The sequence below is a fragment of the Salvelinus namaycush genome, chromosome 22 (assembly GCF_016432855.1).
Source record: "Salvelinus namaycush isolate Seneca chromosome 22, SaNama_1.0, whole genome shotgun sequence".
Taxonomy (NCBI): Eukaryota; Metazoa; Chordata; class Actinopteri; order Salmoniformes; family Salmonidae; genus Salvelinus; species Salvelinus namaycush.
The window spans coordinates 29,733,006-29,747,001 of NC_052328.1; the positions used below are offsets into that span (position 1 = coordinate 29,733,006).

Consider the following 13,996-nt stretch of genomic DNA (forward strand, 5'->3'; position numbering starts at 1 on the left):
TAACGAGGCTATATACAGGGGGTATCAGTACCGAGTCAATGTGCGGGGGTACAGGTTGTTGTTTGTGATGTGATGTTAAATTATCATAGCCTACTCTGTTACAGTTAAAATAATTAGTGTTTGTATTACAGACTATTAATTATCCTATGGTTTGAATAATTTAAGAAAATATTTAGTGGTTTGTATTAGAAGATAGGGAAAAAAGCTAATTGTCACATGACTGTAGAAGGAACTGCAGTTTTGGATCTTGATAGTCCAACAATAGACCTGCAAATCACTGGAATGCTAATAACCCCAAGATTTTGTACAAATAGATCACCCTTTTCCCCAGCAGTCCTTCCTTTCTGAGGAGGTCCCCAAGAAGGAGCTACAATGGAACCCAAGTTTGTCCTCTGTGCTTGGAAACAGAATCCTGGTGCATTGGGGCTACGCTTACAGAAAAGAGCGAGATATGGCTAACAAATCTTTCTGGAAAGGTACAGAGTACAATTCGTACTCGTGCCGAGGTTGCATCATCCTCACTGACGGGGTTGTTGGGAGACCACAACCACATCCCGGACTGAAAGCAAATAGCAGTCCGACATGTACTGAACAACATGAAGAAGAGGAGTTTGGAGACCATGGAAAGCACACTGCACGTTTTGGAGTCTGCTACACCGGCCATGTCAGATGCTGTCAGGCATTATTTGCCCTCGGAATATAACTTAAAAATCAGTATACAGAGGCACAGGCAAAAGAAGACAAGCAGACGCAGGTTCCGGCTACAGTCCTTGGGAACCATGGCACGGCAGCTGGTGGTGACCAGGTTGGACCTGCAACTCTCCCCAATCCTGTCACTCTTGAAGTGGATCCAGTCATCCCTCAGATGAGGAGCACGACGGGGGGGGAGGCCCGGCAACCCTCTCCAACCTGGTCATACCTGAGATCTACCATACTACGCATCGTGGAGAGCTGTTTCTTCAGCACGACAGTGGGCCAGACCCAGACAGGATTTGGATCTTCACAACCAAAGACAACTTGGAATTCCTGTGCGACTGTGAGCAATGGTTTGCCAATGGAACATTCAAGAAGGTCCCACCTCCATTCCAGCAGGTGTACACCATCCATGGGATGCTCACATATTCACGGGATATGCGTCAGGAGGCTGTGCTTGTAGCAGCCATTAGTATGCTGCCCGATAAGTCTGAGGTAGGCCTAGGGATAATCATTTACTAGCATATTAATGTTGTTTTAAAGGGATAGTTCACTCTTTAGAAGTTTAGCGTATTTTTGACTTCCCTGGGCTGTGGATATTTCCTCCCAACAGTTTTTACAATTTGTGTTAGCTAGCTATTTAGGAAGGTCCAGAATCAGAATACGAATCTGGCTAGCATTTTTGGAGAACGTAGCAATGCTAGTGGAAAACGTTAATTTCAGTGAGTGATGCATTCAAAAGCATAAATTAAGTTCATTTAAAAAAATGCAATCTAACAGCCTACTATTTTATATACAGTTGTGCATTCCAGGCACTGAAGGAATTGAATCCGGATCTGAATCCAGAATCCGTCATGACCGACTTCGAGCCAGCAGCTCCCGTGAAGGCCTTCAAGAAGGTGTCCCGGAGGTCTGCAACCGGGGTTGCTTCTTCCATCTGGGACCACACTTCAGACGGCAACTGTCCCGCTGTCCTGAGGTGGCATCAAAGTACCGCAGCGACCCCGACTTTGCCCTCAAGATGCTCCACAAGCTCGCATTTGTCCCGTCCGCGGATGTGGTGAGATGTTTAAAGGAGATGGAGGAAACTCTGGTCTTTCAGGACCCAGCGTTGTCGACATTTGTGGCTGACTTTGAGGACACATGGATTGGGCGCCCGTTGGGAAAGGGTCAAAGAAGCCGAAGAAGAGCACTGGAATATTGCAACAAGGTTGATGACAACAGCAAATGGGTGTCTAACATGTTTCTCTCTTTTGATTACAGAAATGTGGAACTACTACGATACTGTCCTGAAGGACATGGGGAAGACCAATAACGCCACAAAGGGATGGTTGGTGTCAGTCATTTGTGGGGCGTCTTACCGATACCACAGTGACACAAACCACAATTTGCCAGTTCCTCAACGCCTTGCAACTACAACATCATAGGACGTCACTACAGAGGGAGCAGGAACTCGCTGGTGTTCTATAGCCACGGAAGTTGCCCTGCGTGCGCAGCCGCCAGCAAGAGTTGAAGCGACTCGTGGAGGACTACCAGAATAAACCACTTTAGGAGTATCTGAGAGGCATCGCCACCTTCAACAACACTGGAAAATGTCTGCTATGCAACACTTATGAGAACAGAGAGTACGTCTAAACTGGCACACCTCACCATAGCACTGCCCAGGTTCTTACGGCATTGTTCATTCAGGTCCTTTTTTTGTTGTTATTTGCCTTCTTTGGTGCTTATTATTTTATATCATTTTGTTGGAGAACCAGGCTATTTGTGAATTATGGTTTTGCTTCATTCATTCTTTTGAATTAAGAGATACATATTTAAAAATCATTTGAATTGATGATGTGTTTAGGTTATCATATATACTTAATTGGACTTACATAAGCCAGTAAGCTATACGTTCTGGCCAACCATCATACCTAATCACAGTCAGTGTAAGTGTAGTATAGCTTAAATGATACTGTATGTATGCAGCATTTGTTTTCTGCAGACAATTTCAAATGTCATAAGCCATGAATACAAAATCCATTCATTGAGAAGGTATAGGATAGAAGGGAATAACTGTGTAGACAGCACCATAGAAATAGAATAGCAATGAAATTCTAATATTCTATGGTCAGCATACTACTGCTGCACCTACGGCTGCTGCTGCACCAAGGGTCTGGCTAATAACTAGAGAACAAGGACACACGTGCTATGAATCTGGACTAGTTCACCTTTACAAGGTTACGGAGACTTAAGCCCTGACACCTTAGAATATATCAGCATCTATCTGTAGGCTATTATAATATAAGATATGCACCATTATTTTATCGGCATCCTACTGAGGAACAGAAAAGGGATGAAATTGGGATAGAATGTCATAGGACTTCTATATCTAAGTAAATGCAGAATAAGGTGAAAAATATGTGTTAACACTTTACACTCGTACCTGTATACTGGTTGAAAATGGCAGATTAATCTCCTAAATTGGAACGTAGTGGCTGTACAGTAACATGTTATACATGACGTTAGAGCTCAGGGTCTCCGCTTCACAGCTCTGTATGGGTTTTGACTGACAGATGTTCTGAACTTGAGCACCGTGCAACAAGAAGTGTCCTCCATCCCTTCCGGTAATTGGACAACTTTTGCCAGAAAAATTAAGTCTGAGTGAGGGAAATGCTGCAAATTAAGATGACTCGATGTATTTTGAAAGATGAGATGTTGAGGATTATAATAAATACAGCTATGATGTCATACAAACAAGCCAAACACCCGTGACTCCAAATGTGTACTTCACATTCCATATCATAAAAGTCATGTGATATACAGTGTCAACGTTTATGATCACTATGTTTGATGTACAGTTACTAGATGACATGGCTTCATACCCTCTGGGTTGTTCTCAACAGAATGAGCCTGTTTGTCTGTTGTGAAGAACATTTTCCACAGACCACACATCTGAATGCTCTCATGACTCCATTCTATGTACACCAAAATTACAATCTGCTTCTCTGAATTGCCTTGTGAAAGCAATAGAACAAGGTTTCAAATCATGCCCACCTGACACAGATTGTGATTTATATTGGACTGTTTTTTGGATTGCGTAAACAACAACAGTAATTGTGTGATGGTGGGGATGCAGGGCTGTGTTCCAAATACAACAACTACAAGTGTGCTTGCTCTAGTTCCTCAACGGCACAGCTAAGAGAGCTCAAAAAAAGCACCTTATAGTTGAAGACTGAGGTCATAAAAGTGCATTGAAATGACTTAGGAACTGTACACACTTTGGAGAGGTGTGTAGCCACTTGGAGACACCAGTTAGCCCTCTCACTCAGACCCTTGTCATTTTTTTGTCTTATCATGCTCCTGTCCCATGTTTTTGTCTTATCATGCTCCTGTCCCATGTTTTTGTCTTATCATGCTCCTGTCCCATGTTTTTGTCTTATCATGCTCCTGTCCCATGTTTTTGTCTTATCATGCTCCTGTCCCATGTTTTTGTCTTATCATGCTCCTGTCCCATGTTTTTGTCTTATCATGTTACTGAATGTATCCCAGAGTATTTTCCCATTTTGTTATTGACAAATGCGGCGAAAATCAATGATTGGATCCAGTGTCAGGTGAACTGTTGTGTACTCAGCTTCGGTCTAAACATTTCCCCATTATCTCCAAACTGTTATCTTTTAATCACTACCATGGTTATGCATGTGCTTTTCATATTTCTTCTGTAAGAAGCATTTAAATGTATCCCTATCCATATAGGACAATTTCCATGAGTGTAAAGGGTTAATGTAAATAATGTTGCATTGGGGCAAATTCAAACCACATGATTTCACGTTATCACATTAAATGAACATTTTAGCAGACGCACTTATTCAGAGCAATTAGGGTTAAGTGCCTTGCTCAATGGCACATCAGATTTTTCACCTAGTCAGCTCGGGGATTCAAACCAACGACCTTTCAGTTATTGGCCCAACGCTCTTAACCGCAAGGTTACCTGCCATCACGTGATCATGTGAAATTCCGTAAGGGGTATGCTCACTCAAAGCCCACATGCACGTCTGGGAAATGTCAACCATGCAGGAACATGTAGCACATAATTAATACCCAGTTTGTTCTTGCCTCCCTCCTGTACTTGGATCCTCTCCAGCTCAGCCAGGCAGGGGGGCTCTGAGGAGGAAACACACCAACACTTCAGTACATCACTTCAACACACACACGCACACACACACACACACACACACACACACACACACACACACACAACTGGCCAAATTGTAGAAAATTCAGATAGGCGTAGAAAATCTGTCGAACATTCACACAAATCTCCCATTGAAATGATACATGATTTATATGCCACTTCAAACTACTGTGTTTCTCAGGTCAGATTCTTCCCTCTGTAGGCTATGGAGTGGATTTGGACTAGAGACTGAGACTGTACCCAAAATGGCTCTCTATCCCCTATATAGTACACTACTTTCATGGGCTCTGGCCATAAGTAGTGCACTATATAGGGCATATGGTGCCATTTGGGACGCATGCAGTGGCTCCAGCCATGGGTCCAGTGGTAAACACAGGTCTTGTCTAGTTTCTGGCCGGCTGCTTGGCTGACAGACACAATCTGTGAGAGCTGTGGGAGGACCATCCTGGCAACAAGCTACAGTGATGTTGTTACTGCACCACTGTGGCCATTTCCCCACCACTGGGCAACTAAAAACAACTAGGGGGAAGACTTACAGTGATGGACTGCGAGAGGGGAGAGAGGGGATAGAGATGAGAGGAGAGAGAGGGGAGAAGAGAGAGGGGAGAGGAGAGAGGAGAGGAGAGCAGAGAGAGGAGAGAAGAGAGAAGAGAGAGAGGGGAGAAGCGAGAGGGGGGAGAAGAGAGAGAGAGGAGAAGAGAGAGGAGAAGAGAGAGAGGGGAATAGAGAGAGGGGAGAAGAGAGAGAGGGGAGAAGAGAGAGGGGGGAGAAGAGGAGATGAGATTAGGAGAAGAGAGAGGGGGGAGAAGAGGAGATGAGATTAGGAGAAGAGAGAGGGGGGAGAAGAGAGAGGGGGGAGAAGAAAGAGGGGGGAGAAGAGAGAGAGGGGAGAAGCGAGAGGGGGGAGGGGGGAGAAGAGAGAGAGGGGAGAAGAGAGAGAGGGGAGAAGAGAGAGGGGGGAGAAGAGAGAGAGGGGAGAAGAGAGAGAGGGGAGATAGGAGAGAGAGGGGAGAAGAGAGAGGGGGGAGAAGAGAGAGAGGGGAGAAGAGAGAGGGGGGAGAAGAAAGAGGGGGGAGAAGAGAGAGAGGGGAGAAGAGAGAGAGGGGAGAAGAGAGAGGGGGGAGAAGAAAGAGGGGGGAGAAGAGAGAGAAGGGAGAAGAGAGAGAGGGGAGAAGCGAGAGGGGGAGAAGAGAGAGGGGGGAGAAGAGAGAGAGGGGAGAAGAGAGAGAGGGGAGAAGCGAGAGAGGGGAGAAGCGAGAGGGGGGAGAAGAGAGAGAGGGGAGAAGAGAGAGAGGGGAGATAGGAGAGACACATCAACGGACACACAAGCACACGTTTCCCCACAGTATACTCACTCTGTCTCCAGAAGCAGAGGCACCACTCGGCTGTAGAAACCTTCCCGTCCCTGTAGGAGTCACAGGAGTTGAAGAAGGATCGGATGCAGACCTCATACTTGTCCAGGTTAATGGCTGCCAGCTCGGCCTGGTCCAGATACAGATCACTGTTGGTGTCCAGCTTAGAGAACATCCAGCCTACAGAGTCCTTACAGCTGACCACGACGCTCCTGTCCAGGACTACAGACAGAGAGGGAGATATGATACACACATAGAGACACACGCACAAGCTGGCAAACATACACATGTTCAGACACACACACACGCAAGCACACACATGTTGAGATACACACGCACACCCACAGTGAAAAGGGGAGAGGAGGAATGAGTTATAACCCACACAGACAGATCAAATATTCATAACAGTTTTCCCTTATGCAGTGCTGGCCCTATTTAACTCTTACCTGATGCAGTGCTGGCCCTATTTAACTCTTACTTGATGCAGTGCTGGTCCTATTTAACTCTTACCTGATGCAGTGCTGGCCCTATTTAACTCTTACCTGATGCAGTGCTGGCCCTATTTAACTCTTACTTGATGCAGTGCTGGTCCTATTTAACTCTTACTTGATGCAGTGCTGGCCCTATTTAACTCTTACCTGATGCAGTGCTGGTCCTATTTAACTCTTACCTGATGCAGTGCTGGTCCTATTTAACTCTTACCTGATGCAGTGCTGGTCCTATTTAACTCTTACCTGATGCAGTGCTGGTCCTATTTAACTCTTACTTGATGCAGTGCTGGTCCTATTTAACTCTTACTTGATGCAGTGCTGGTCCTATTTAACTCTTACTTGATGCAGTGCTGGCCCTATTTAACTCTTACTTGATGCAGTGCTGGCCCTATTTAACTCTTACCTGAAGCAGTGCTGGTCCTATTTAACTCTTACCTGATGCAGTGCTGGTCCTATTTAACTCTTACTTGATGCAGTGCTGGTCCTATTTAACTCTTACCTGATGCAGTGCTGGTCCTATTTAACTCTTACTTGATGCAGTGCTGGTCCTATTTAACTCTTACTTGATGCAGTGCTGGCCCTATTTAACTCTTACTTGATGCAGTGCTGGCCCTATTTAACTCTTACCTGATGCAGTGCTGGTCCTATTTAACTCTTACCTGATGCAGTGCTGGTCCTATTTAACTCTTACTTGATGCAGTGCTGGCCCTATTTAACTCTTACCTGATGCAGTGCTGGCCCTATTTAACTCTTACCTGATGCAGTGCTGGTCCTATTTAACTCTTACCTGATGCAGTGCTGGTCCTATTTAACTCTTACTTGATGCAGTGCTGGTCCTATTTAACTCTTACCTGATGCAGTGCTGGTCCTATTTAACTCTTACTTGATGCAGTGCTGGTCCTATTTAACTCTTACTTGATGCAGTGCTGGTCCTATTTAACTCTTCCCTGATGCAGTGCTGGTCCTATTTAACTCTTACTTATTTTTTATTGTTTATGTTATTTTTATTTAACCTTTATTTAACTAGGCAAGTCAGTGCTGACCTTAATGAACTCTTACCTGATGCAGTGCTGGCCCTATTTAACTCTTACCTGATGCAGTGCTGGTCCTATTTAACTCTTACTTGATGCAGTGCTGGTCCTATTTAACTCTTACTTGATGCAGTGCTGGCCCTATTTAACTCTTACTTGATGCAGTGCTGGCCCTATTTAACTCTTACCTGATGCAGTGCTGGTCCTATTTAACTCTTACTTGATGCAGTGCTGGTCCTATTTAACTCTTACCTGATGCAGTGCTGGTCCTATTTAACTCTTACCTGATGCAGTGCTGGTCCTATTTAACTCTTACCTGATGCAGTGCTGGTCCTATTTAACTCTTACCTGATGCAGTGCTGGTCCTATTTAACTCTTACTTGATGCAGTGCTGGTCCTATTTAACTCTTACCTGATGCAGTGCTGGTCCTATTTAACTCTTACTTGATGCAGTGCTGGCCCTATTTAACTCTTACTTGATGCAGTGCTGGCCCTATTTAACTCTTACCTGAAGCAGTGCTGGTCCTATTTAACTCTTACCTGATGCAGTGCTGGTCCTATTTAACTCTTACTTGATGCAGTGCTGGCCCTATTTAACTCTTACCTGATGCAGTGCTGGTCCTATTTAACTCTTACCTGATGCAGTGCTGGTCCTATTTAACTCTTACCTGATGCAGTGCTGGTCCTATTTAACTCTTACCTGATGCAGTGCTGGTCCTATTTAACTCTTACTTGATGCAGTGCTGGTCCTATTTAACTCTTACTTGATGCAGTGCTGGCCCTATTTAACTCTTACTTGATGCAGTGCTGGCCCTATTTAACTCTTACCTGATGCAGTGCTGGTCCTATTTAACTCTTACCTGATGCAGTGCTGGTCCTATTTAACTCTTACTTGATGCAGTGCTGGCCCTATTTAACTCTTACCTGATGCAGTGCTGGCCCTATTTAACTCTTACCTGATGCAGTGCTGGTCCTATTTAACTCTTACCTGATGCAGTGCTGGTCCTATTTAACTCTTACCTGATGCAGTGCTGGTCCTATTTAACTCTTACTTGATGCAGTGCTGGTCCTATTTAACTCTTACCTGATGCAGTGCTGGTCCTATTTAACTCTTACTTGATGCAGTGCTGGTCCTATTTAACTCTTACTTGATGCAGTGCTGGTCCTATTTAACTCTTCCCTGATGCAGTGCTGGTCCTATTTAACTCTTACTTAATTTTTATTGTTTATGTTATTTTTATTTAACCTTTATTTAACTAGGCAAGTCAGTGCTGACCTTAATGAACTCTTACCTGATGCAGTGCTGGCCCTATTTAACTCTTACCTGATGCAGTGCTGGCCCTATTTAACTCTTACCTGATGCAGTGCTGGCCCTATTTAACTCTTACCTGATGCAGTGCTGGCCTTATACTAACTCTACTGTACTGTCTCTTAACTTTATTGAGACAGTTATGAAATGACAGAGAAGGTGGGATAACCTTTTAAAGGGTTGGAGCGTAGTTTGAACCACGACCTGCAGTGGGGAGAGGAGTATACCTGTCTCAGCTGGGAGTATTGCTGGTAGATCACAGACTCTGAACCTGTACCATCTACCTCTTACCTGATCCAGAGGTAGCCCCTGCTGTGTTGCTGGCTCCAGTCTTGCTGTTGTTGTTCAGCTTGGCGTTGCCCTGCAGCAGCTGGAACCAATCCCTCAGCCTGTCCCCCAGATCAGACAGGTCCTGCCCTGTACAACTCTCTATGGGGGGGGGGGGGGGGGGGGGGAGAGAGACAGAGGGACAGGGAGAGAGAGAGAAATAGGGAGAGAGAGAGAAAGTTATTGTATAGCATTGCAGTTTGTGTGTGTGCATGTGTTTGTGTACTCACCATGCTTGACCTCTGTCTCTTTGGTTGGGGCCGCAGTTGGACAGGGACAAAGACCTGAACACTTCATAGTCAACTCCTTCCCTGTGAGGCACGCCTGCTGCTCCAGTTTACACTGCAACACACACACACGCACGTGCACACACACCTCTTATCAGGCTATGTATCTCTGTGTTTTGTGTTTATCAGTGAATTACAACACGGCTGTAATGTTGTTGTGTTTCTTGGATCTAGAGCTTGTACATGATGCTTCAGATACAGTAAGAAGTTAACAGTGTGGACGGCCTCCAGAGATATACAGATATAGTTAGAGGTTAACAGTTTGGACAGCCTCCATAGACATACATATATAATTAGAGGTTAACAGTGTGGACAGCCTCCATAGACATACAGATATAGTTAGAGGTTAACAGTTTGGACAGCCTCCATAGACATACATATATAATTAGAGGTTAACAGTGTGGACAGCCTCCATAGACATACAGATATAGTTAGAGGTTAACAGTTTGGACAGCCTCCATAGACATACAGATACAATTAGAGTTTAACAGTGTGGACAGCCTCCATAGACATACAGATATAGTTAGAGGTTAACAGTGTGGACAGCCTCCATAGACATCCAGATATAGTTAGAGGTTAACAGTGTGGACCGCCTCCAGAGATATACAGATATAGTTAGAGGGTAACAGTGTGGACAGTCTCCATAGATATAGACAACACAAAGACAAAGGGCTGTGATAAATAGCCTCTGAGGACCAGAGAGTTGTTGTGGTGACGCATCTCTCCCATGTGTTTCTATTGATTTATGCTTTATCTTCTCTGACCTTGTTGAGAATGATGTGTTGAAGAGGAAAAGGGAAATTAAATGACTAAGTTCGATTCATATAAAGGCTCATTTGAGATATAAGAAAATTGTGACTTGTCACTTTGTGTGTGTGTTGCTGTACCTGGGAGGCGTAGTTGTGTCCGTCAGAGCCACACACAGGACCAGAGGAGGAGATGGGACAGGGCTGACATCCACCTTCAGGAGACCTTAGGGCAGGCTGCTTCAGTCTACAGAGCGTGCGCGCACAAACACACACACACGCACCACGCGCACACACGCACCACACACACACAGTATTTGAGCAGGCTGCTTTACTTAAGACACAGAGGACAAAGAGGTTCTGCTTCCAATGGCTTGGTGGCAGCAGTAATGTATACTGAACAAAAATATGAATGCAACATACAACAATTTCAACAGTTACAGTTCATATAAGGAAATCAGTCAATTGAAATAAATAAATTAGGCCCTAATCTGTGGATTTCATATGACTGGGCAGGGTCACAGCCATGGGTGGGCCTGGCTCCCAAGTGGGTGGGCCTGGGAGGGCAGTAACACAGCAGAGGCTACCTCTGATTCAGGTATGAGGTAGATGGTACAGGTTCAGAGTCTGCGATCTAGTAGTATCACCCACTGGGGAGATAACCCATTGTGATTGGCTGGGCCTTTCCCCACAAAAGGGCTTTATTTTATTATTACAGACAGAAATACTCCTAAGTTTCACCAGCTGTCTGGGTTGCTGGTCTCAGACAATCCCGTAGGTGAAGAAGCCGGATATAGAAGTCGTGGGCTGGCGTGGTTACACATTGTCTGCGGTTGTGAGGCTGGTTGGACAAACTGCCAAATTCTCTAAAACGACGAATTGGCATGCTGACTGCAGGAATGTCCACCAGAGCTGTTGCCAGAGAATTGAATGTTAATTGCTCTACCATAAACTGAGGCGGCTTATGGTAGAGAAATTAACATTAAATACTCTGGCAACAGCTCTGGTGGACATTCCTGCAGTCAGCATGCCAACTGCACACTCCCTAAAAACTTGAGACATCTGTGGCATTGTGTTGTGTGTCAAAACTGCACATTTTAGAGTGGCCTTTTATTGTCACCAGCACAAGGTGCACCTGTGTAATGATCATGCTGTTTAATCCGCTTCTTGATATGCCACACCTGTCAGGTGGATGGATTATCTTGGTAAAGAAGAAATGCTTACTAACAGGGATGTAAACAAATTTCTGCACAAAATTTGAGAACATTTCTGGGATCTTTTATTTCAGCTCATGAAACATGGGACCAACACTTTACATGTTGCATTTATATTTTTGTTCAATGTACTTCACACTAGCAACATTACAGTGAATTGTGTTGCATACATCAGTTCGGCTTCGAATTTCACCTCAGAATAAATCTATATATTTATATTTTATTTTGTGAAAGCTTGTGTTGTGATAATGTAGTTTGATGGAGGTTTTCTACCTGTTAACACATCCACAGACATGTCCTGAGGATCCATCCACAGGATCCTATCACAACAACCACAGGGTATTTATAGAGCTAGCGACGTACAGTATCAGTACACCTAGAGGTGTTTAATTATCTGTCTGCAGCACAGGAGATTGGTGGCTCCTTAATTGGGGAGGACGGGCTCGTGGTAATGGCTGGAGGGTCACTCCGTTCCAGCCATTATTATGAGCCGTCCTCCCCTCAGCAGCCTCCTGTGGTCTGCAACACAGCAGTATCATTAAACATCAAGCTGTAATGAGGGAGAGATTAATTAAGAAAACACACTTTACTGTTAGAGAGCTAACTGTAGAAAAATTATTTAATTCACTAACCTTAGAATTACCATTGAATGGGGTGTGAGACCAATCTACACACACTCACCTGTGCTCGAGCTTCTTGCGGTTGACACACACAGCCCTCTGGTATCCCTGGGCGATACACACCTTGTTTCGGCTACACTTCACCTTCTGACAGGGGTCTTTGGTGGTGTCAACATCTGTGGAAAGACAAGGAGATGCCATTTCCATCGCTATTCACATGACCCTAACACATCTGGACAAGAGGAACACCTATGTGAGAATGCTGTTCATTGACTACAGTTCAGCATTCAACACTATTGTTCCCTCCAGGCTCAGAACCCTGGGTCTGGACACCACCCTCTGCAACTGGATCCTGGACTTCCTAACGAGCACACTCTTAGAAAAAAGGGTTCCAAAACGGTTCTGTGGCTGTCCCCATAGAAGAACCCTTTTTGGTTCCAGGTAGAACTCTCTGTGGAAATGGTTATACATGGAACCCAAAAGGGTTCTACCTGGAACCAAAAGGGTTTTACCTGGAACAAAAAGGGTTTCTTGAAAGGGTTCTCTTATGAGGACAGCCGAAGAACTCTTTTTGGTTCATCAGGTTTATCATGAAGGCAGTCAAATTCCTAGTGACCGTTTAGTCACGGTAATTAGGCTTCTCCAAGCTGCTGATGGTCATTAGTAGCCTACCAAACTTGCTAACTGCGTGGTACTCAGCACTCTATTGTCCCTCTAATCACTCTGACATCAATACAAATGTAATCGGAAATCTAATCAAACACTTAATGAGAACCCATGAGCTCATGTTGCGCAATATTTCTATAGGCTATGCAATTGCCGAGAAAACCGAGTGATGGCCTTTACTAAAAATAGGAAGATCCCATCAGCTTTCTATAGGCTAGGCCTACTATATTTATTTCTCAACTTTCCTAATATTATGCACATTGCTTATTTTTACAACAGGAGTATAGCCTACTTGGCTGGCATGAAAATGAAACACGGGAAAAGCGTCCTCCATTCCCTATTTGAGTGCATTGACGACATATATTTGAGACAGGTGCATGATAATGGTCCGTTCTAAATCAATTTCACACATATATTATTTAGTACAATCGTGGCCAAAAGTTTTGAGAATGACACAAATATTAATTTCCACAAAGTTTGCTGCTTCAGTGTCTTTAGATATTTTTGTCAGATGTTACTATGGAACACTGAAGCATAATTACAAGCATTTCATAAGTTTCAAAGGCTTTTATTGACAATTACATGAAGTTCATGGAAAGAGTCAATATTTGCAGTGTTGACCCTTCTTTTTCAAGACCTCTGCAATCCGCCCTGGCATGCTGTCAATTAACTTTTGGGCCACATCCTGACTGATGGCAGCCCATTCTTGCATAATCAATGCTTGGAGTTTGTCAGAATTTGTGGGGTTTTGTTTGTCCACCCGCCTCTTGAGGATTGACCACAAGTTCTCAATGGGATTAAGTTCTGGGGAGTTTCCTGGCCATGGACCCAAAATATCGATGTTTTGTTCCCCGAACCACTTAGTTATCACTTTTGCCTTATGGCAAGGTGCTCCATCATGCTGGAAAATGCATTGTTTGTCACCAAACTGTTCCTGGATGGTTAGGAGTTGCTCTCGGAGGATTCATGGCTGTGTTCTTAGGCAAAATTGTGAGTGAGCCCACTCCCTTGGCTGAGAAGCAACCCCACACATGAATGGTCTCAGGATGCTTTACTGTTGGCATGACACAGGACTGATGTTAGCGC

The 13,996-nt window shown here is 44.4% G+C and overlaps 1 protein-coding gene across 1 annotated transcript in view; it reads right to left on the bottom strand.

The window, feature by feature from the left end:
• Positions 1–13,996, bottom strand: part of LOC120017836 (testican-2-like) — a 70,282-nt gene that overhangs the window by 3,347 nt on the left and 52,939 nt on the right. Inside the window, exons 4-9 of the mRNA XM_038960801.1 lie at positions 12,306–12,420; positions 10,552–10,657; positions 9,608–9,719; positions 9,335–9,479; positions 6,223–6,428; positions 4,774–4,836 (exon numbers count right to left, since the gene is read on the bottom strand). Of these exons, the coding sequence (XP_038816729.1) occupies positions 4,774–4,836; positions 6,223–6,428; positions 9,335–9,479; positions 9,608–9,719; positions 10,552–10,657; positions 12,306–12,420 (747 nt within the window). The remainder of the gene's footprint in view (positions 1–4,773; positions 4,837–6,222; positions 6,429–9,334; positions 9,480–9,607; positions 9,720–10,551; positions 10,658–12,305; positions 12,421–13,996) is intronic.